The 24,273-nt window shown below is 51.1% G+C and overlaps 1 protein-coding gene across 1 annotated transcript in view; it reads right to left on the bottom strand.

Moving 5' to 3' along the window:
* Nucleotides 1-24,273, bottom strand: part of DPM2 (dolichyl-phosphate mannosyltransferase subunit 2, regulatory) — a 53,423-nt gene that overhangs the window by 14,869 nt on the left and 14,281 nt on the right. Inside the window, exons 2-3 of the mRNA XM_086924948.1 lie at nucleotides 11,120-11,209; nucleotides 2,292-2,394 (exon numbers count right to left, since the gene is read on the bottom strand). Coding sequence (XP_086781074.1) covers nucleotides 2,292-2,394; nucleotides 11,120-11,209 — 193 coding nt within the window. The remainder of the gene's footprint in view (nucleotides 1-2,291; nucleotides 2,395-11,119; nucleotides 11,210-24,273) is intronic.

The following is a 24,273-nucleotide window of genomic DNA, read 5'->3' as shown; positions in this document are numbered from 1 at the left end:
CACTGCACACGAGTGGAGTCTAGCTTGGAGAGGGATGGGTGCTCGTAGTGCACGGTGTGCCACTGCACACGAGTGGAGTCTAGCTCGGAGAGGGATGGGTGCACGCAGTGCACGGTGTGCCACTGCACACGAGTGGAGTCTAGCTCAGAGAGGGATGGGTGCACGCAGTGCACGGTGTGCCACTGCACACGAGTGGAGTCTACCTTGGAGAGGGATGGGTGCGCGTAGTGCACGGTGTGCCACTGCACACGAGTGAAATCTAGCTTGAAGAGGGATGGGTGTGCGTAGTGCACGGTGTGCCACTGCACACGAGTGGAGTCTAGCTTGGAGAGGGATGGGTGCACGCAGTGCACGGTGTACCACTGCACACAAGTGGAGTCTAGCTTGGAGAGGGATGGGTGCTCGTAGTGCACGGTGTGCCACTGCACACGAGTGGAGTCTAGCTTGGAGAGGGATGGATGCGCCACTGCACACGAGTGGAGTCTAGCTCGGAGATGGATGGGTGTGCGCAGTGCACGGTGTGCGACTAGCTCGGAGATGGATGGGTGTGCGCAGTGCACGGTGTGCCACTGCACACGAGTGGAGTCTAGCTTGGAGATGGATGGGTGTGCGTAGTGCACGGTTTGCCACTGCACACGAGTGGAGTCTAGCTTGGAGAGGGATGGGTGCTCGTAGTGCACGGTGTGCCACTGCACACGAGTGGAGTCTAGCTTGGAGAGGGATGGGTGCACGGTGTGCCACTGCACACGAGTGGAGTCTAGCTTGGAGAGGGATGGGTGCGCGTAGTGCACGGTGTGCCACTGCACACGAGTGGAGTCTAGCTCGGAGATGGATGGGTGCGCGTAGTGCACGGTGTGCCACTGCACACGAGTGAAGTCTACCTTGGAGAGGGATGGGTGCGCATAGTGCACGGTGTGCCACTGCACACGAGTGGAGTCTAGCTTCGAGAGGGATGGGTGCGCGTAGTGCACGTGTGCCACTGCACACGAGTGGAGTCTAGCTTGGAGAGGGATGGGTGCGCGTAGTGCACGGTGTGCCACTGCACACGAGTGAAGTCTACCTTGGAGAGGGATGGGTGCGCGTAGTGCACGGTGTGCCACTGTACACAGAGTGAAGTCTAGCTTGGAGAGGGATGGGTGCGCCACTGCACACAAGTGGAGTCTAGCTCGGAGATGGATGGGTGCGCGTAGTGCACGGTGTGCCACTGCACACGAGTGAAGTCTAGCTTGGAGAGGGATGGGTGCGCGTAGTGCACGGTGTGTCACTGCACACGAGTGGAGTCTAGCTTGGAGAGGGATGGGTGCGCGTAGTGCACGGTGTGCCACTGCACACGAGTGGAGTCTAGCTCGGAGATGGATGGGTGCTCGTAGTGCAAGGTGTGCCACTGCACACGAGTGGAGTCTAGCTTGGAGAGGGATGGGTGCTCGTAGTGCACGGTGTACCAGTGCAAACGAGTGGAGTCTAGCTTGGGGAGGGATGGGTGCTCGTAGTGCACGGTGTGCCACTGCACACGAGTGGAGTCTAGCTTGGAGATGGATGGGTGTTCGTAGTGCACGGTGTGCGACTAGCTCGGAGATGGATGGGTGTGCGCAGTGCACGGTGTGCCACTGCACACGAGTGGAGTCTAGCTTGGAGATGGATGGGTGTGCGTAGTGCACGGTGTGCCACTGCACACGAGTGGAGTCTAGCTTCGAGAGGGAAGGGTGCGCGCAGTGCATAGTGTACCACTGCACACACTGGGCTTTACACCGAGTGGAGTCTAGCTCGGACATGGATGGGTGCGCGTAGTGCATGGTGTGCCACTGCACACGAGTGGAGTCTAGCTCGGAGATGGATGGGTGTGCGCAGTGCACAGAGTGCCACTGCACACACAGGGTAGTGTAGCTAAAGAGTGGTCTTGTGAGTGCAGTACTGGTCTGAGACGGCTCTCAGGTATGCAAGGAATCCACCAGAAGGTGTTGTCAGTTGTTGGTAGTTATCTGTAAGCTAGGCCCACTTGTAGTTCATCTGGGTGTTGTGCCTGCAGAAGAGTGTAGTGCAGCCCGTGTCACCAACTGAGTATTGGAGCACAGTGTGGTGTTGTGCATTGTAGGTTTAGAAGGGTACTTGGTAAGTGCTGCTGCTATGAGAAGCAGCGCCGTCTGCTCCGAGTAACACACACATGTTTGATGCAGGCCCTGTGGGCTGCTACAGTTTAGATGCTGTACTGCCATGAGGCTTTCGAAGAACGTGTTGCTGCTGCTATTACTACTATAGGAGACACCAGGCACCCATCATACATACATACTCACCTACACAGAACACCAGGACGAGGCCAGCCACCAAAGGAATAATCACAGAATACTCCCGTGGCAGGAAATACTTGTGGATCACATGCTCAGCATCAATGAAAGGCTGTAAAGAGACACATTTTAGGTATCAAGGGAGTGGAGTGAAGCAGAAAGATGCAATGGGGCAAAGGATTCACAGCTGAAAGATGCAGGGGGAAAGGATTCACAGCGGAAAGGTAAAGATGGGAAAGGATTCACAGCAGGAAGATGCAGAGGGAGAAAGGATTCACAGCAGAAAGATGCAGGCGGGCAAAGGATTCAAAGTGGAAAGATGCAAAGGGAGAAAGGATTCACAGCTGAAAGATGCAGGGGGAGAAAGGATTCACAGCGGAAAGATACAGGGGGGCAAAGGATTCACAGCGGAAAGATGCAGGGGGCAAAGGATTCAAAGTGGAAAGATGCAGAGGGAGAAAGGATTCACAGCGGAAAGATGCAGAGGGAGAAAGGATTCACAGCGGAAAGATGAAGACAGGATTCACAGCAGAAAGATGCAGGGGGAAAAGGATTCAAAGCGGAAAGATAAAGATGGGAAAGGATTCACAGCAGAAAGATGCAGAGGGAGAAAGGACACAGTGTTAGACGGACCGGGAGGGTCGGCCGAGGATAGGAGGAGAGGTCTCCGTGGAGAGCCGTCTCCGACGATCGTACAGACTAGTAACTTCCCCCCCACAGAAGTACACCACACAAGGATAAGGTTCAACGATACTTTATAGCAATTCTTTAAGTACGATAAAATGGTACAAGGAGGTCTGGACTCAGGGGTCCCCTCGGTTCTGGTCTCTGGATGGGAAAAGGGGGTAGCGGGAGAGTCTTGTTACCAATTGGTTAGGTGGAAATAGCTCTCAATCCTCGAGCTCGGCGTTCTAGATGATCGGGCCGCGGCGGAGCCGGCAGGTCCTGGGATGGTTGAAGGTAGCGACGGTCCACGGCGGAGCCAGCAGGTCCCGATGAAGGTGGTGGTTACAAACGGTCCGCGGCCACGCCAGCAGGTCCCGACGACGAAGAAGGTTTCAGAAGGTTGCGGCAGCGCCAGCAGGCAGGACGATAGTTTCGCAAGGCAGGGCTACGGCAGCGCCAGTAGTCCGTCAAGGATGAGTTCTTCACTGCGTCTCTCGACTCCAGGATACAACTGCCTTCCTGCTCTGGAGCTGCCCTAGTTATAGGTCTGGCGCCCTTTGATGTCCGGACCCTCGTACTTGGGGGTCGGGAGGTCCGGGATGAGGGAGTCCAGACACCCAGCAGGGGGGTGGAGCCAGCGCCTGGGGGAGCTGGGGGCGATCGGCACCTGGCGGGGGAGAGCCATCGACACCTCTTTCTCCCATTGACCTGCCAAGTGGTCCGCTCACCTCCTGGGTGGATGGTGGTGCCGGAATGTCGGGGCCTGGCCAGGCCCAGGGTTAGGGTCGATCGGAGGCCACGCGGCCGCGTGGTGCTGTGTCCAAGATGGCGCCCAGGTCGGGCGAGCAGGCCGGTAGGGAATCGTGCCCATGAGGTCGAGATGTTCAGAGGCAGGGGTCCCGGAGGGGATGGCAGACGGGTCGTGATGGTGTGTAACACTGGAGGAGCCGGGCTTGGGCCTGGTCGTGCGGGGAGGGAGCGAGCCCTTCATGTGGCCTGTCCAACATGCGTCCCCCCCAGCTGAAGGCGGGGAGAGTCACCCATCCTCTTGGGGACTCTCCTCGTCGAGGCGGAAAAAGCGTGACAGGCCATCTGCGTTGGCGTGGTCTTGCCCAGGTCGATGTTCCACAGTGAAGTCCATCCCCTGCAGGGAGATGGACCAGCGTAGTAGTTTCGGGTTTTCCCCCCGCATCTGCATTAGCCACTGCAGGGGCCGATGATCGGTCTGGACCCGGAAGTGGGTGCCGAAGAGGTAGGGCCGGAGCTTTTTGAGGGCCCATACCACGGCGAAGGCCTCCCTCTCTATGGTGCTCCAACGTTGTTCTCGGGCCAGGAGACGCCTGCTGATGAAAGCCACTGGCTGGTCAAGTCCTTCGGTATTCAACTGGGAAAGGACTGCCCCAATGCCATGGTCGGAGGCGTCCGTCTGGACGATAAATTCCCGACTGTAGTCGGGGGCCTGGAGCACCGGGGCGGAGCACATGGCGGCCTTCAGCTTCTCGAAGGCCGCTTGACAGTCTGGGGTCCAGTTGACCTTCTTCGGGTGATTTTTGGATGTGAGTTCCGTGAGGGGCCCCACAATACTGCCATAGTCTTTCACAAACCGCCGGTAGTAGCCTGTGAGTCCCAAAAAGGCGCGGACCTCGGTCTGGGTGATGGGGGGCTGCCAAGACTGGATGGCAGCGATCTTGAGTTGCAGAGGGGCCACCAGGCCGCTTCCCACCTGGTGTCCGAGATAGGTCACGGACCCCTGGCCAATTTGGCATTTGCTGGCCTTGATCGTGAGGCCAGCTCGTTGGAGGGCCTGTAGCACCTCTCGGAGGTGGTGGAGGTGGTCGGACCAGTGGTGGCTGTACACAGCGATATCGTCCAGGTAGGCGGCGCTGAATTCTTCGAGTCCCGCCAGGACCTGGTTTACGAGCCGCTGGAACGTTGCTGGGGCATTCTTCATGCCGAAGGGCATGACTTTGAAGTGATAGTGCCCATCCGGAGTGGAAAATGCAGATCGTTCTTGGGCCCGGGGTGTGAGGCCGATCTGCCAGTAGCCCGCTGTCAGGTCGAAGATACTGAGGTAGCGGGCAGCTCCCATGCGGTCGATTAGTTCATCTGCCCGGGGAATGGGATGTGCGTCTGTTCTGGTGACCGCATTCAGGCCCCGGTAGTCGACGCAGAACCGGAGTTCTGGGGTGGTGCCGGGGGCGGCTGCTTTGGGGACCAGTACTACTGGGCTGGCCCAGGGGCTGCCGGAGGGCTCGATGACTTCGAGCGTGAGCATCCGGGTCACCTCCTCTTGGATGCAGGCCCGTACCCGATCTGGTACGCGGTAGGCCCGGTGGCGGATAGGGGGACTGTCCCCAGTGTCTACATCGTGTACGCACCAGGGGGTGACCCCTGGGGTGAGGGAGAACAGGCTGGCGAACTGCAACAGGAGGTCCCGGCATCCTTGGCGTTGTTCCAGGGTGAGGGCCTCTGAAAGTCGGACCCCGTCCACGGAGCCGTCCTTTTCCCGGGACCGTAGGAGGTCGGGGAGGGGTTCGGAGTCCTCCTCGGCCCCATTGTCTGTTGCCATCAGGAGGCTCAGTTCTGAACGCACAAAATGGGGTTTCAGTCTATTAGCGTGGAGAACCCGGAGAGGGTTCCGTGAAGATTCCATATCGATGAGATAGGTGACAGGGCCCTTGCGCTCGATTACTTTGAAGGGCCCCGTCCATTTGTCTTGCAGGGCGCAGGGTTCGGTGGGGGACATCACCCATACTTGTTGACCGGGTTCAAATTCGATGGAGGAGGCATTTTGGTCGTACCACCTTTTCATGTCTTCCTGACTAGCCTCCAAGTTTGCTTTTGCCATCTCTCGGAATCGTCGGGTCTGGTTGCGGAGGGTTAGGAGGTACTTGAAAACATCTGGAGGGTTCTTTAGAGGAGGCATTTCCCAGCCTTCTTTGACCAGGCTGAGTGGCCCTCGTACCGGGTGTCCATACAAGAGTTCAAACGGGCTGAAGCCGAGGGACTTCTGGGGGACCTCTCGGTAGGCAAAGAGGAGGCACGGTAGTAGCACATCCCACTGGCGACGGAGGGGTTCTTCCAACCCCCCAATCATCCCTTTGAGCGTGCGGTTGAACCGCTCAACGAGTCCGTTTCCTTGAGGGTGATAGGGGGTCGTGAATCGGTAGGTGACCCCACACTGTTGCCAGAGGGACTTCATGTATTTCGAAATAAAGTTTGTGCCTCGGTCACTGACGACTTCTCGGGGGAAGCCCACACGGGAGAAGATCCCCATCAGGGCCCGGCCGACTACCGGGGCAGTCACAGTTCGCAGGGGAACAGCCTCAGGGTAGCGGGTGGCGTGGTCCACTAGTACCAGGATGAATCGATGTCCTTGTGCTGTACGGGGGTCGAGGGGCCCCACAATGTCTATCCCCACTCTCTCGAACGGGGTGGTGACCACTGGAAATGGTTGCAGGGGGGCTTTCAGTTTGCGGCCGCTCTTCCCACTGGCTTGGCACGTGGGGCAAGACCGGCAGTGTTGGAGTACGTCATTTCTCATTTTAGGCCAGAAGAAGTGGGTCACTAGGCGACTGTAGGTTTTATCCTGACCCAGGTGGCCGGCCAGGGGGACATCGTGGGCCAGGTTTAGCAAGAAGTCTCTAAAGCGGAGGGGCACCACTAGCACTCGACTGGCCCCTAACTCCGCGATTCTCTGTTCGCTGTACAGCAGGTCATTGTCCCAATAGACCCAATGGGTTCCGGAGGTATCCCCTGCGCTCTGAGCGAGGGCTTGTTGGCGGAGTCCCTCGAGGGAGGGACAGGTTTTCTGTTCTTGGCGAAACTGTTCCTGGGTGGGCCCCCCCTCTTGCTGCCACTGATCCAGGCCGGAGAGGTCCGGAGACTGAACGGGCCCCTCGGGAGTTGGTTCTGGTGGGGCAGTACTGTCGGCGTCTTCTACTGGAGCAACCGGTGGAGGAGGTGCCGGCCATTCAGGTTCTTCGGGACGGGGATGGCACGGGCGGCCATGGACCGGGTGGTGACGCACGCCCAGTCCGGGATGCCCAACATCCCCAGGTGCTCTCTTCTTTCGACGGCGGCCCACGGGGAACTTTCCAGGTCATTCCCCAGGAGACAGTCTACGGGGGCGTCATCTCGGACCGTCACTTTTAACATGCCGGAGACTCCTCCCCACTCGAAGGGGACGCAAGCCATCCGACATAGACTCTCCGAATTGTCGGCTGAACGGACAGGGCAGAGAATGTTCGGCAGGATCTGTTCTGGGGTCACCAGGTGACAGCGGACGGCTGTCACACTGGCCCCGGTGTCACGTAGGGCTTCGGCCCGGCGTCCATTAATGCTCACCCATTGACTGTACTTCCGGGTGTTGGCGGGGAGGGGGACCCGCGGGACCATGTCTCTCCCCCCTAAGCAGGCTAGAGCCATGGCGGCTGGCTCCCATTCTTGGTGTTCTTGCTCATATTCTTCATGTTCCTCGGAGATTTGTTCTTCCCCCAGGGCGGCGGCAGCCATCTGGCGGGGCCTCTGAGTCTGGTTCTGTGGACAATTTGGGTCGTTTGCGTAGTGGCCGACTCGCTGGCATCGGTGACACGTGACATTGGCTCGGTATCCCGGCCGCGCCGGGGTGTTGCCCCGGTTGGCCGGGGGTGGGGTGCTGGTAGCGGGTGCGGCCGGAGCATTGTCTCTTCCTCGTCCTTGGCCCCCTCCTCCACCTCGGGGACGGTGCTGACCGTGGTGGTTCCGGTTCTGTTCATAGGACCCATTTCGGCCCACTCGGGTGATTTCCCACCGGTCAGCCTCGGCGGCGAGCTGCCGTGGATCAGTCATTTTACTGTCGAGGAGGTGCTGCCTGAGCTCGACGAAGCAGTTGTTTGATAGATGCTCCCATACCATGAGATTGAAGAGCTGTTCATAAGTTGTGACGTTGCTTCCTTTGATCCAACCCTCGAAGGCCCGGCTGAAATAGTTCACGTATTCCACCCAAGTCGTACCCGGGATTCGGGTGCAGTCTCGGAACCTCTGGCGGTACATTTCGGGTGTGAGCCCATAGCGGGTGAGGAGGGCAGCCTTCATGTGGTCGTAGGAGGTCATTAGATGGTCTGGGAGCTGCAGCAGGGCATCGCGGCCCTCATTGAGGAACCTCCCCCATAGTCCGGCTCCCCAGTCGCTTCGATCGATCCGGTGGGAGGTCATAGCGATTTCGTAGGCCTTGAACCATTGCTGGATGTCGTCTTCTCGAAAATATTCTCGGACGACATCCTTGGGGATGTGTACCTTTTTCTCTGTTGTCCCTGGGGTGCGAGGTTGCTCGGGCACCCCTACTTCTTTGTTTTGCTTGCGTAAGTCTATCTCAGCTAATTTACGCTCATGTTCATATGCCAGTCTCTTTTCCTCGAGCTCCCTTTGTCTCTGTTTCTCTTCCCGTTCTTCTCGGAGCCGTAGATGCTCCAGGTTTAGTTTCTGTTCTGCTAACTTGAGTTCACCATCCATTTTGAGCCGAGCCATTTCTAGTTCGTGTAGTCGGGTTCTTTCTCGTTCTTGGATCTCGTCTTGCGAGAGACCCGTTCTTCGCTCTTCGGGAGCCGTGGTGTCTTTTTCTGCTGCTGCGACATTTTGGTCCGGGGGTCTGACGGCCCCGGTTTCTGCCCAGGACTCAAGGGCGTGTTTGAAATCGTCTTTAGTACTTAGACCGGTGGTAGCGATACCTAGTTCGATGCAGAATTGTTTCAACTCACGATGGCTATATTCTTCCAATTTCTCCATCTGGAATTTCTCGGTGGATCCGCTTTCTTTGGTTGTCATTGTGAACTCGTCGTGGGGTGAGCTACTCTCTGTACGATTATGCGGTGATTCGGATCGCGCCGCTGGCCACCAATGTTAGACGGACCGGGAGGGTCGGCCGAGGATAGGAGGAGAGGTCTCCGGGGAGAGCCGTCTCCGACGATCGTACAGACTAGTAACTTCCCCCCCACAGACGTACACCACACAAGGATAAGGTTCAACGATACTTTATAGCAATTCTTTAAGTACGATAAAATGGTACAAGGAGGTCTGGACTCAGGGGTCCCCTCGGTTCTGGTCTCTGGATGGGAAAAGGGGGTAGCGGGACAGTCTTGTTACCAATTGGTTAGGTGGAAATAGCTCTCAATCCTCGAGCTCGGCGTTCTAGATGATCGGGCCGCGGCGGAGCCGGCAGGTCCCGGGATGGTTGAAGGTAGCGATGGTCCGCGGCGGAGCCAGCAGGTCCCGATGAAGGTGGTGGTTACAAACGGTCCGCGGCCACGCCAGCAGGTCCCGACGACGAAGAAGGTTTCAGAAGGTTGCGGCAGCGCCAGCAGGCAGGACGATAGTTTCGCAAGGCAGGGCTACGGCAGCGCCAGTAGTCCGTCAAGGATGAGTTCTTCACTGCGTCTCTCGACTCCAGGATACAACTGCCTTCCTGCTCTGGAGCTGCCCTAGTTATAGGTCTGGCGCCCTTTGATGTCCGGACCCTCGTACTTGGGGGTCGGGAGGTCCGGGATGAGGGAGTCCAGACACCCAGCAGGGGGGTGGAGCCAGCGCCTGGGGGAGCTGGGGGCGATCGGCACCTGGCGGGGGAGAGCCATCGACACCTCTTTCTCCCATTGACCTGCCAAGTGGTCCGCTCACCTCCTGGGTGGATGGTGGTGCCGGAATGTCGGGGCCTGGCCAGGCCCAGGGTTAGGGTCGATCGGAGGCCACGCGGCCGCGTGGTGCTGTGTCCAAGATGGCGCCCAGGTCGGGCGAGCAGGCCGGTAGGGAATCGTGCCCATGAGGTCGAGATGTTCAGAGGCAGGGGTCCCGGAGGGGATGGCAGACGGGTCGTGATGGTGTGTAACACTGGAGGAGCCAGGCTTGGGCCTGGTCGTGCGGGGAGGGAGCGAGCCCTTCATGTGGCCTGTCCAACACACAGCAGAAAGAGGGAGAAAGGATTCACAGCAGAAAGATGCACGGGGAAAAGGATTCACAGTGGAAAGATGCAGGGGGAAAAAGATTCAAAGTGGAAAGATGCAAAGGGAGAAAGGATTCACAGCGGAAAGATGCAGAGGGAGAAAGGATTCACAGCGGAAAGATGCAGAGGGAGAAAGGATTCAAAGCAGAAAGATGCAGAGGGAGAAAGGATTCACAGCAGAAAGATGCAGAGGGAGAAAGGATTCACAGCGGAAAGATGCAGAGGGAGAAAGGATTCACAGCGGAAAGATGCAGGGGGCAATGGATTCACGGCGGAAAGATGCAGAGGGAGAAAGGATTCACAGCGGAAAGATAAAGATGGGAAAGGATTCACAGCAGAAAGATGCTGAGGGAGAAAGGATTCACAGCAGAAAGATGCAGAGGGAGAAAGGATTCACAGCAGAGGGAGAAAGGATTCACAGCAGAAAGATGCAGAGGGAGAAAGGATTCACAGCAGAAAGATGCTGGGGGGGAAAAGGATCCATATGCTCCGCATCAATGAAAGGCTGCAGGGAGACAAATACGTAGGTATCGGGGGAGTGCAGTGAAGCAGAAAGATATAGCGGGGAAAAGGATGCAAGGAAGGAGCAGCGACTGAGCTGGAAAAGGAAGCTAGCTTCGGTGTTGGTGTTTAGAGGACGCATAGCAGGGGAGGAGATCTTAAACTACGCAAAGGAGAAAAGAGGAGCTTCAGAGGCTGAAAAAGTAACAAACAAAAAACTGGACTTTGGGGTGGTAGAAGCAAGCTGGGGGGGGGAGATAGAGGATTTGAGAGGGCAAGCAGCACATAGGGTAGTGAGCAGGAAAACAGATAAAAACCACAAACAAAAAAGGAGCTTGAGTAGTGGAAGGATGCAAGTCATCCAATCAAAAGGATGGTAGACGCTAAGCTCAGGGGGAAGAACCAACAGAAGAAGAGAAAGGAAACCATCAAATAAGAAGCAAGGATAAGAAGAAAATCAACCAATGGTAAGCAAAGAATGTCCCAAAAGTCCACTGTAAGCATCAGTAATGTCCAAAACAGGTCCTCAACAACAGACGCTAAAAGCTGACTGTACACAAGACATAAAAAGTAACAGAAAGCGTGCACAAAATACCTTATATCACTAAATGAACACATGCAGAAAAAGCAAGGAGAGGAAAAAGCAAGGAATATTAGGTAGAAATACTTGTGAGAGTGAGCAGCGTGTCGAACGTACCAGAGCGATGATCCACAGCGTGTAGTAGATGAACAGGACAGAGCTGAGGGCCACCAAGCCGGCTCCCACTAGCTGGTCGGTGCCTGTGGCCTGGAAGAGAAGGCTGGGTTAGGGATAGTACAGACACTGAACACGCATGTAGAACAGCAGGGGACAAAGCTGGGTTAGGAATGGTGCAGACACTGAACACACATGCACAACAGCAGGAGGCATGGCTGGGTCACGGAGAGTGCAGACACTGAACACACATGCACAGCAGCAGGAGGCATGGCTGGGTCACGGAGAGTGCAGACACTGAACAGGCATGTACAACAGCAGGAGGCATGGCTGGGTCACAGAGTGCAGACACTGAACACACATGTACAACAGCAGGAGGCATGGCTGGGTCACTGAGAATGCAGACACTGAACAGGCATGTACACACATGTACAACAGCAGGAGGCAAGGCTGGGTCACGGGGAGTTCAGACACTGAACAGGCATGTACACACATGTACAACAGCAGGAGGCATGGCTGGGTCACGGAGAATGCAGACACTGAACACACATGTACAACAGCAGGAGGCATGGCTGGGTCACGGAGAATGCAGGCACTGAACACACATGTACAACAGCAGGAGCAAGGCTGGGTCACGGAGAGTGCAGACACTGAACAGGCATGTACACACATGTACAACAGCAGGAGGCATGGCTGGGTCACGGAGAATGCAGACACTGAACACACATGTACAACAGCAGGAGCAAGGCTGGGTCACGGAGAGTGCAGACACTGAACAGGCATGTACACACATGTACAACAGCAGGAAGCATGGCTGGGTCACGGAGAATGCAGACACTGAACACACATGTACAACGGCAGGAGGCATGGCTGGGTCATGGAGAATGCAGACACTGAACACACATGTACTACAACAGCAGGAGGCATGGCTGGGTCACGGAGAGTGCAGACACTGAACACATGTACAACAGCAGGAGGCATGGTTGGGTCACGGAGAATACAGACACTGAACACATGTACAACAGCAGGAGGCATGGCTGGGACACGGAGAATGCAGACACTGAACACACATGTACAACAGCAGAAGCAAGGCTGGGTCACAGAGTGCAGACACTGAACACACATGTACAACAGCAGGAGGCATGGCTGGGTCACGGAGAATGCAGACACTGAACACACATGTACAACAGCAGGAGGCATGGCTGGGTCACAGAGTGCAGACACTGAACACACATATACAACAGCAGAAGGCATGGCTGGGTCACGGAGAATGCAGACACTGAACACACATGTACAACAGCAGAAGCAAGGCTGGGTCACAGAGTGCAGACACTGAACACACATGTACAACAGCAGGAGGCATGGCTGGGTCACGGAGAGTGCAGACACTGAACAGGCATGTACAACAGCAGCAGGCATGGCTGGGTCACAGAGTGCAGACACTGAACACACACGTACAACAGCAGGAGGCATGGCTGGGTCACGGAGAGTGCAGACACTGAACACACACGTACAACAGCAGGAGGCATGGCTGGGTCACAGAGAGTGCAGACACTGAAGAGGCATGTACAACAGCAGCAGGCATGGCTGGGTCACGGAGAATGCAGACACTGAACACACATGTACAACAGCAGGAGGCATGGCTGGGTCACGGACAGTGCAGACACTGAACAGGCATGTACAACAGCAGCAGGCATGGCTGGGTCACGGAGAATGCAGACACTGAACACACATGTACAACAGCAGGGGCAAGGCCGTGCTAAAGATAAATAGCTACTGTGCACCGTTCAGATCCGGTTTTCTTCAGTGTGTTTGTAGTTGAATAGAGTGTAAAGTTAAAACAAGCACTGGCAAGGCCAATAGGTAATGCCTATGCGTGATCTATTGGATTTTTCAGTGTTTTAGCTCTATTGTACTGCAGAGAAGTTGCCGTTCAGGATGGCTGAAAGTAAGGACAAGCATTGGCATAGCCAATAGGCCTCGCCTTTGGGACCGTATAAGTGTTTAAACATGCAACAGTTGATGTTGCACCAAGGATATTATACTGCATAACTAAATACTTATAAGGTTCCAAAAGAGAGACCTTTTGGCTATGCCAATGCTTGTTGTAATTTGTGTAAATAAGTTAGGTAGTTTTGGAGTTATTATAGAAAAAAGATCTATGTATATCTAGAGATGTGGATCCACCACCGTGGATCTGCAGATCCACGCGCCAACAACAATGCCATGATTGAAAAGTTGCGGCTACCATTTTGTGAATCAAGATACAGGTTCCAGGGGAAGGGGAATAAAATCTAAGAAGGATATAAGGGGTCAGGATAGAGGTATCCTGACTCCATGGAACTAATGGAGGAGCCTGTGAGGACCTCTCGTGGTTGAAGAAATAGCCCAAAAACTGGGTTTTTGTGGCATGTGAGGATTCACGGATCCACTGTGGTGCTCTACGTGGACCCAGTTTGAATTCACAACGGATTTGCAGAGCCAAACCTCAATTAAAAAAAAAGATAAATAAAAAAGAAATAATACACCAACTCACACCCACGCAACCACTCCCATACCCTTACACATGCAAACACCCGCTCACACACACCCATACAGTCACTGATACCACTCACAGACCCACACAAGCACTCACACAGACACACACACTGCCCAGGGGTGAATCTGCGACAGATCCAGATCTCAATAGGAAAAGACACTCACTCACAGACCAACTCTCAGACCCCCACAGAACCACTCACACGCTCACTCACATATCCATACACCCACTCACACACCCATAGTCACTCACACTCCCAGTCACTTAAACATTCACTCAGAGCACCAGAGAACCACTCACACAGTCACTCACAGACCCACAAAGACACTATCTGCGACGGATCCAGATCACAATTAAAAAAAACACTCACTCACATTCATACACCCATAAGGTCCCCTCAAATACCCAAACAGCCAGTCGCGCACACACACTGACACACCCCCACACCACTCACATACCCAGGTTACAGGGACGTTATAGTTAAGAAATAGCATTAAAAAGTTGATGTTTACTGAACCTTAGAAATTCACCAACAAAACAAAAGTTACAGGGACGTTATAGTTAGGTTAAGATTTTACAGACACAAAACCAGAAATTTAGCAGTTACAGTTATAAATAGAGGTGGAGGGGAACAGAGGCTCTTCAAAGGCCCGACACACTGACCTTAGAAATGTTTATAGGACAAAACCCTCCAATCCCATAAATAATTGTGCAAAAAAAGGACAGAGTTCTGAGGTACTTTAGATTCCAACAGAAATTCTCCACAACGGGGTGATGAATGAATTTAAATAGGAATTTTATTTTCTATATGCACATGAAAATCACAGCGCAACACGTGTTTCACGACAAATCAGAAATAAATAATAAAAGAAACACCACACACACACAAGAGAAATTAAAATGAAAAGAGAAAATAATTGGAGAAATTAAAATGAGAAAACTCTGATTAATATAATAACTTGTCCTATAACCTGGCCAACTAAAATCAGAAAATGCAAGAATGCAGTGAAAAAACAGAACAGGGTGGCTGGACAGGATTATTATCAACGACACCTTTTAGCCACGTAGTCAAAGAAATACCACGCGACCTCTGGGAAAGAATCCCAAAACAAAGCTGCACTCCGAGGCTGTGTTTCTGCACGCAAACGCCGGATTGATTCCGAACGGAAAGTCAGCGCGAACCATTAACCCCTTGCTGACTCGGACTAGACTAGAAATTACAGACAGTGTTCCTTTGACTGGGATTTCAGTTCCCACCCTCAGACGTTGGAACATGTGAGCACCGTTTGTGCACCGATTCGTGGGCACCCCTATTTCCAGCCTAATAGCTGGTTGAAGCACAGAAATCCTGCCCGGTCGAGTGTTACCGGTACTACGACCACTCTCACGCCATTGAGCAGAATCATTATCCCCAGTCCCTGTCCTGAAGAGAACCTGAAACAACCCCGGTTCGAAACGCGTCGACACCTCCACCCTGTGGTAAACCTCCAAGGGTGCCACTAGGACACAATTACATCGATTCCGTTGGACCCTAGTTGTGCAACCCGCTTTAAATAAACTAACCACAGGCTTGGCTGACAGGCAGGCATTCCATTCCACCTCCCCGCCTGTCCCATGGTTTCACAGTCTGTAGGACTGGTTCACATTTACTTTACACTCCAAAGTTTTGCACTGTATATAATCGCAATTAATTTTGTTCACTGAATTTTGCATTGTTTTTTGTGTGTCTCGTTCACCAATGTGGCCTCATTCACTTTTGTATGTATTGTATATTTGTAAATTCTGTAAATTTGTAGATATTGCCATCACTTATTCACTGTCATAACAGTTGTTTTGTTTGCGTTCATGTCCTAGATTCCTTAAAAATTTGAGTCTCAGTAGAAAATAAATTTGTTTTGGGATTCTTTCCCAGAGGTCGCGTGGTATTTCTTTGACTACGTGGCTAAAAGGTGTCGTTGATAATAATCCTGTCCAGCCACCCTGTTCTGTTTTTTCCCCATTGTTGAGATCCGGGCTGGGCAGACGTAGGATCCAAAACCTTCACTGTTCTACAGAATGCAGTGAAGGCACCCCAGAAAGAAACAAACAAAAGTGTCATAGGTTGAAACCTAGAGCTAAAACAACAAACAAGCATTTGCAATGCAATAGGTCTCGCATTATGAACGTTTGAGCTATTGGGTCTTGTAAATGACAATTTTTTTATTTATGTGTTGGTTTTGAAAATAGCTACATTAATAGCTTTGTTATTTACAATGCCAATAGTTATAACTTTCGCAAATGTGACACCTATAGCATTTGTAATGCAACATGTTTTGTATTTACGTGACTTAGATGTATTGATATTACAAATAACAATGGCTTTTAATTTTTTTAAATAATTAATACTTAAATAAAAGTGATTGTAATTTATAATGGCAATAGTTTAAACTTTTGTAAATAACTTTTGTGAAGATTATGTTCAGTGTATTTTATTGTGATGAAAATCCAAGAACAGAAGTGAAATATTAACATCTTTTTGTGACATTTGTAATAAAGCTTGAAACATTGAGAGAACATATTTGAACCAGTTGTTGTTGAATGGTTGCACAGATTGATGCTGTGATGGCGCGGAGTGATAATGTGGTGGGGCTAAGTTATAATGTGGTGGTACAGAGTGATGCTGTGGTGGTGCTGAGTGATGCTGTGGTGGAGCTGAGTGATGCTGTGGTGGAGCTGAGTGATGCTGTGGTGGTTCTGAGTGATGCTGTGGTGGTGCTGATTGATAATGGGGTAGCGCTGAGTGATGATGTGGTAATGCTGAGTGGTGCTGCTGTGGTGGCGCTCAGTGATGCTGGGGTGGTGCTGAGTGGTGCCGAGTGGTGCTGTGGTGGTGCAGAGTGGTGCTGCCGAGTGCTGCTGTGGTGGTGCCGAGTGGTGCTGTGCTGGTGCTGAGTGGTGCTGTGTGAATGTGGTGGTGCTGATGAATGATTACATAATGGGGTGTTTTTGTTGTGTGTCCAGTTTGGCCATTTGCACTGTTTTGCACTCTCACCCCAGCATTTTGGCAGCCTGTGCTGGCGCCAATTGTGCTTCTGCACGCCCCAGCATTACATTTGCGTTTGTGTTCAGTTTGCAATGCAACTGTTGGAAAAACCCAGAAATGAATCCGTATTCCCGCTTTCCGGTTGGAACTTCGGGTTTTATGTCGATGAGTGACCCTTAGATGGGAAGAAAGTTTTGTGAAAGTGGCCCATATTTCTAAAGTGCGAGCATCACCAGAAACTAGTGAACACACAAGCTTTTCCGTGATGCTCTGATTTCTTGGCGCTTGTTTTATCTTAATAAACTTTATTGTACACCAAACGAAGGGAGCTTTTTGTCAAATAATTAACTATTAAACAATGATTTTTCACGGGGAGGTGCATCCGAATATGATTAGGAAAAGAAAAAAAGGAGGAGCTGAATCCGCTTTTATCCCACAGTATAATGTAATCACGTGCTTTTACAGCGCTGTGCTGCGAGACCAGGCTGCTTCAGGGCGCGTGTTTCTTTAATTAATTTCGAGGTTTGACATAACCCAGAGACGCTTCCAAACAGCAGCGGGGCTCTACAAAGCGCTATTTTATTGTAGCATGAGCTTTATAAACTGTAAGTGCTGTACATAAAACTATATCGTGTGGTGTGGATGGTTTAAACCTGTGTGCGGGAGGGGGGCATGTACTTGACACAGTACTAAAGAGCAGAGATTTATTTTGAGATCGCACATACATGTAAATGTTACCGATGCTACAGTCTGCGTCTCGTGTTTTTAGTGCAGTGCTGGATTGAACTGTTAGTCAAATAATTGATCCTTATCCATGGCCTTCTTCGTGACTTGGTCATTTTGAACAGTGACGCAGAGCGAATATATCAGAAGAGCAGTGCTGCGTGTTTCACATAGCGCCTAGTACTGTGCTAGTCATTATCACCGGCTCTAATGCATTCAATTTATCAACAACAATGAAAGGAGGAAATGGCGAGATTCATACGCTGCACGTGTTTCAGAATACTATGAGTGTTATTATGAGGTTAGCAGAGGGGAAAAACTAAGAACGTGAATGAATACCAAGAAGAGCTAAATGTGTTACATATCAGCCTCAATGAATGTAGGTCTCATTATCTACTAAGAGGAATGTAGAAGTTTTCCTACGTCAATTGGTTTCAGCTTCGCATCTGCCACCGGCAAAGAACAATGGCTGCGTGTTCACCAGCACGAGTGTCACAACGGACAGACTCTTCTGTGTCACGAAGTCCTATACCAGCGCGTGCTAGCGGAGTCACATTTTATAACAGGCCCACAAAGTCAAACAGTAACAATGAAAACAAGCATTGGCTGCGCGCGCGGTGGGCTGCGCACAAAACAAGGGGAAATCGAGTCTAACAGGGGGCAGAAAGGCACAAAAAAACGAGTTTAACAGGGCAGAAGGGCACAAAAAAAAAAAAAAAAAAAAAAAAAGAGTCTAACAGAGGGCATAATATATATAAAAATAATGAAAAGCAGCCTGGAAATGCTAAAGAAATAATGAAAAGCGGCTGGAAAATGTGAAAGAAATAATGAAGAGCAGCCGGGAAATGCAAGCGGCCGGGAAATGCGAATTCCTTTGTGCTGGGGGGGTTGGGGGGGGCGGGGGGAGAGCGGACGTAACCCTGTAGCTCTGTACAAGAGAAAGATCAGTAAAAACTGTTTCTTGTGGTGACAGATATGATAAGAGAAATATAATTTTACAAAAAACTGATCATACCCATGTGATGACTAAATCATTGTTCTCAAAGCAACAGTAAAAATGCAAAATGCACACAGTCTTATTTGTGTACAATCCTATTACCCACTAGGTTACAAACTATGACAATTGTGTTTCTTTATTTCTGGTGTGCCTCCAGTGCATTCTTGCATTTTCTGATTTTAGTTGGCCATGTTATATTGAAAGTTATTATATTAATCAAAGTTGTCTCATCTCATTTTCTCCACTTTGTTCTATTTTTTCATTTCTCTTGTGTCTGATCTTTCTTTGATTATTTCTTTCCGATTTGTGAATCTACATATGTATAACCATGTACACGTCAAGTGTATGCAACATCGTGTATGCCTTTTGGCCCTGATGAAGAGATTAGTTGTCGTGAAACGCGTTCTGGCCTAAGATGTTCACCTGATATACGGATATAAAAAATTAAATTATATTATTATTTCAATTCACTCATCACCCCATTTTTGAGAATTTTTGTTCGAATCTAAAAGACCTCAGAGCTTGTCCTTTTTAGGTCTCGCCTAAGCAGTACTTGCACTGTCTCACCGTGACATGCTGTATTCAGGATATGGGTATTTAGCTCTGCCCACTTTCCACACATCTTTCTAATTGGCTCCTGTTGCTGTTCTTTGTAAATGGTGGCTTTTCATTGGTTAACAGGCTTAGCAGTCCATCCTTAGTACAGCCTTCTCTCTTATTGTAACCTCCCATAAAGACTGCCACTGTTACATGTCCTGTTACTCGCTATGTTATTTATGTGTTTCAGCGCACTCTTTTCTCCTTTACGCTCAGAAACTGCATGCGCCACACTTGCTCCCTCTACCGGGCTGCAGCTGATTCCTCCTGCTCCCTGTTCGCTCTCTCTCTTCAGCTGCAGCTGCCTCTTACTTCCTCCATTTACAAACGCAGGGCCAACAATAAGCTTATGGTAAGGATTTATACTTTTTAGCATATGTGGCATGCATGCTCGTTTTCTCGCTTTAACTGTGCCCGCCGTCCCCACACCAATGAGCGCATGTGTAGGGCGGATAGGACAGCCGCGCTGTGAAAACATCATGTGCCCACGGCCTCCCAGCGCCATGCTGCCCTTTTACTGCTTTAATACCAGCGTGGCATGCCTTGCGGCCGCAAGCCTTTCTTTATGCCTGGCTCGCCATATTTTCACTAATTATCACGCAGGATTAGAATCGTTAGATATTATGATAAACACGGGGAAGGCTTGTGTGACGTCGGGTGCATTACTCAGGCAATCTGAAACCCATGTGAAAACTTGTTAGAAAATTGTCTGGAGTCCATTTCACCTCAAGGATGTCAAGAGATCTCTAGCACGAGAGTCCAACCCGTGCTGTTACAGTAAACCAGGCTCAAGCGATGTGCCGGGACAACAGGAGAGTCTGCGCTGTACAAAAGATGAGTTGATAGTTTAACATCAGGGTACTTTGACTGCAGTCAACGAAAGGATCAGGAAACGTGATGTGAGCTGCCGACTCAAAGGACTAGAAACTGAATCACAGTAAGAGCTGCTCACTATGGACCCCATCGCTGAGTGAGGGGAAAAGGAATAAAGAGGGGGCCAAGAAGTACACTTTTAGAATAAAAAGCTGTAAATATTACGTGCATTTGTTGTAATTTAGTCCCCTTTCACCGCTTCATTTGGCCCCAAACGACTGACCCTGACATGCGACTGGTGGGTGAGTAAATGTGGCTGCCAGAGACCATGTAACTTATACAAAGGCTCAAAAGAAGGACAGCTGCAGAGAACGGGCTAAAGAGTTTCACGTCGTACAAGGAAGAGCAAATATAATTCATGCATACTGTATTTCGAAGTTTAAATTAAAATGGGCACCGAAGCTGTTGAAATGAAATGAAATGAAAATGACATTTATATAGCGCATATACTACCCCGAGGCCTCGCAGCGCTAGAATCTGAATCAGAAGAGTACAGGAATTCGTGCTAGCAGGATGTACCAAATAGGTGGGTTTTTAAAAGCTTTCCGAATGCCAGCAAGTTATTGGTCCTTCGAAGCGAGAGGGGGAGAGAGTTCCACAGCTTTACAGCGTTGAGTGTTAATGAGCGGCCTCCCCAACGGGCTTTGTTTATCTTGTTCGAGGTGGCCAAGTGGAGTGAACTGAAGCGCAAGGCTCTGTGGGGGAGGTAAGGGGTAATCAAAGGGTGCATTATGGCAGGAACGGTCCTCCAGATTGCTTTCTGCGTAAGACACATAGCTTTGAACTGAATCCTAGCTGTTATGGGCAGCCAGTGTAACTTCTTAAGTACAGGCTTAGCAGATTGCCTCCGTGGGATTTGGTAGAGCAATCGGGCGGCACAATTCTGTGTGACCTGAAGTTTATAAATTGTGGCCTTTGGGGCTCCCAGATAGAGAGCATTGCCGTAATCCAGGCGAGAGAGTATCAGGGCCTGAACCATGACTCTCCTCGCCTGGAACGGAAGAAGAGGGAGGATCTTACGGAGCATCCTCGTCAGACCGTAACAGGTAGATGAGGTCTTAGTGGCCTGGACCATAAAATCCAGGGAGCTATTTAGCCAGACTCCCAGGCTTTTTATCTGTGTTTTTGAGGAGGGAGGGGGTCCCATACATTCCGGCCAAAAAGGGACCGGAATGTTGGGTGCGGGGTTGCCTAGTAACATAATTTCCGTTTTTTACCCGTTGAGTCTAAGGCAGGAGAGCTCCATCCATTTGGCGACCACCTCATGACAGGGGCCCAGGGTGCTAGACGACCCCCCTGCCTGGTTTAATGAAACCACAAGCTGGGTGTCGTCTGCATAGGTGACAATTTTGACGCCAAAAGGATGGACCACCTCCGCCAGAGGTCTCATGGAAATATTAAAAAGGGTGGGATCAGGGCAGAGCGTCCCTGAGTCCCACGTCTTGCCCTCGTGGAATACGGACCAGGGAGTAGGAAGCGGGAGACGAGTCCGTGGAATAGTCTCTTCAACAGGGAATCGGCATGTGACGTCAGTGCTCCGGCGTCCGCTTCAAACCACGTAGTTCTGTTCCTGGGTCACTTTTTGCATTTCACTGCATCTCGTCAGTGGCGTTGTTTTTAAATATGCCATGCAGCCCTTCGTTTACTACTTCCTTTATTGTGTGGGAGGTAAGCTGTGAATGTTCGCTACAAAAGCAACATGCCCACATTACCGCGTTTTATTTTGAGTTTGTAGCTTTGAAAATTTTATATGTGCATGCCCACTGTTACGTGCCGTTGTGATAATGGAACGGAGCAATTCGTTTTCGGGTCAACGAGGCAGAGAGTCACGGGGAGGCTGTACAGTGGAGCTAAAACCGGTGCATTATCGGCACCAGCAGTACTTGTGGGGAAGCGATAGTTCCCGTAACAGGAGCATCTGCACTTCTAAACAGGACTGCGCCACTTTCTGACAGAGCAGTGTCAGGGGGCAGTACCAGCACTTCTCAGAGGGGTTTTAATGGGGCAGTCCCAACCGTTTTTTTGGGCGGGGGAAGAGTACTGCCCTGTATTTCACACCCCGCCCGGCCCACAGCAGTGCCCCCCGCCTTGCGCCTCTGCAGCGGGCCTTGTATGGAGATATTTCGGAGACAGCTCAGAGAGGCCCCGGTTTCAGTGAGGGGAAAAGGTGGCCAGAACTGTGGCAAATCTTTGGATACCTCCCTGTCATCCCCCACGCAGCTGTACGTCTGTCTGAGGCGGCCCCAAGCCTCCTGTATCAGCTGTGAATGTGAGCGCTCTTTTGTTCCTGCACTTCCCCCTCCTACGTGCTAGCCCTTCGCAGCGCTTTACCTCTTCCAACGGAGGGCACGCCCGGCTGCTCTCTCCCTCCTCGAGTGCATTGACCCCTCGGGCTGCCACTGCGCCAGCCGCTACACAGCGCTAGGAAGCGGACACTGCTCACCCCCCACAGCCCCAGAGTCTGGTGCAGACACCAGCGGCTTGCCAAATAGGGCTCCGAGGGGCGGGGCACAGGCTGGGGACCGAGGGGGGCGCACCGTGTGCGAGCACACAGATAAGGGACGGGTGGGAATTATGCACAACACTCCAAACAGTATTATGTATGCGGTACTCTTTATGTCGACCCTGCAAGGATAAAGGGCTGAGTTAAGTAGCATCAAAACTTTCGCCTGCATGTTTTGCCCATCTCTGCACGGACAAAGGACCCATGCAGCTGCCTTTCCATCGAGAAGGGGGTCCGCGGAGACCCGCGGCTCCTGTCCCGTTAGCCCCTGTTCTCCTGCCTGATTCTACTGCGATCACTTTAAAGGTTGCTGCCTGCTCTGCAGATCTCCTCCACTCTGGCCTTTTATGAGCATTGCCCTCCAGGAAAGGTGTGCCCTGATGGTCACAGCAAGTAACAATCGACAGGGTTAGCTACCCTGTGTCCACCAGAACTTCGGCGTATTACACTATACAAATACATCTGCTTCTGTTGGATCAGGTAGTAATGTTGCGCAATCTCAGATGGAACCTGTCGAGCAATCTGTCATGAGTAGGTTATGTTATGTTGACACTTTTAGTCACTCCACCCGGAGTGTCCCGCGCTAAGTCAATTGCTTTCAAAAGTGAATTCACACTCACACATAGATCGTTCTTGCTATAGTTACCGCCCCAACACCACTTCATAAGTAATATAGCTCAAACGAGTGTTCCACGTGCAATGAAAGATGGACGGAGTGCTTGTGCAGTGTGTAGACGCGCGTGAAAGAATACAACAAAAATTAAACACAGTTGATACAGCCTGGCTGCACAGCACATACATGTATTTCATTGGTCAGTACTAGGGTCAATTTGTTTTGCCTCATTCCAGCCATGTAGTGCAGGTGAGTTCATATAGTTTGTTAACATTTCGACACGTATATATATCTCTTTACGACATTCAATCATCTAGTCAGCGGCCTCTTTATGTGAGCATCTACAATTAATCAAACCGAGGCGCTCAGCGGGAGCTTCTTTTAGGATTTCAGAGCGACCACCCGAAGCCCCGATAAGACTCCCTTTGACTTTGTCATTTTACACTCTTAAACAATAGGGCGTCTCCTTAATGCAGTCTTGAGGACGACATGACTAGATGACTGAATATCACATCTCCAGTACTGCACGACTATATCGGGCCAAAGCACTGTGCACTGTGTAACCAGGGAGTTAGATTATGCTTTAATTTTTATCATATTATTTCACACTGCAAGAGCACCTCTTCCCTGCGCACAGACCGCCTTGTTTAAGCTATATTCCTTATGAAGTGTTGTTAACTTACCTAGGACAATATATATATATTCCTTCTCTGAAAATGCAATCGATGCTTGTGTGTGAATTAACTTCTGAATGTCATTGATTTACTTTATGATAAATTGCTATTCATCCACATTTGAGTGTGTAAAGCATTACTACTCGACTCAACAGGACCTCACCGCACAGTGCCTGCAGAAACACACAGCTACTCTTTCCACATGTAACCTTGCAGCTGAAGCACCGGCAGCCTTAACAAGCACTGGCAAAGTGAGTAGCTCTGGTTTGCCTTTTCTCTCTTAAACCAAAAAGAAACGTTGCCAATGTTTGTTTTATCACTGCACACAGTGGTGGTGGTGGAATTGGGGTTGGTGTTAAAGGTGGTGAATGGAATGGTAGTGGTGGTAATGATGGTAGTCCTAGTGGTGCTGGTAATGCTGGTGGTAATGGGGGAGGTGCCGATAGTCGTGATTGTGGAAATGCTGTTGGAGGTATAAATAGAGGTAGTAATGGTAGTGGTTTGTGGTGATATGATTAATGGTGGTGGTAACTGTGGTAGGCACAATGTTAGTTGTGATCAAGATAATTATGGTGGTAATGATCATGTAGTGGGAAAATTGTATAGCTGCATTGCA

Source organism: Lissotriton vulgaris, chromosome 5 (assembly GCF_964263255.1).
Source record: "Lissotriton vulgaris chromosome 5, aLisVul1.2, whole genome shotgun sequence".
Taxonomy (NCBI): Eukaryota; Metazoa; Chordata; class Amphibia; order Caudata; family Salamandridae; genus Lissotriton; species Lissotriton vulgaris.
The sequence above is the reverse complement of the archived record's forward strand: the minus strand, read 5'-3'. Positions and strand labels throughout refer to the sequence as shown.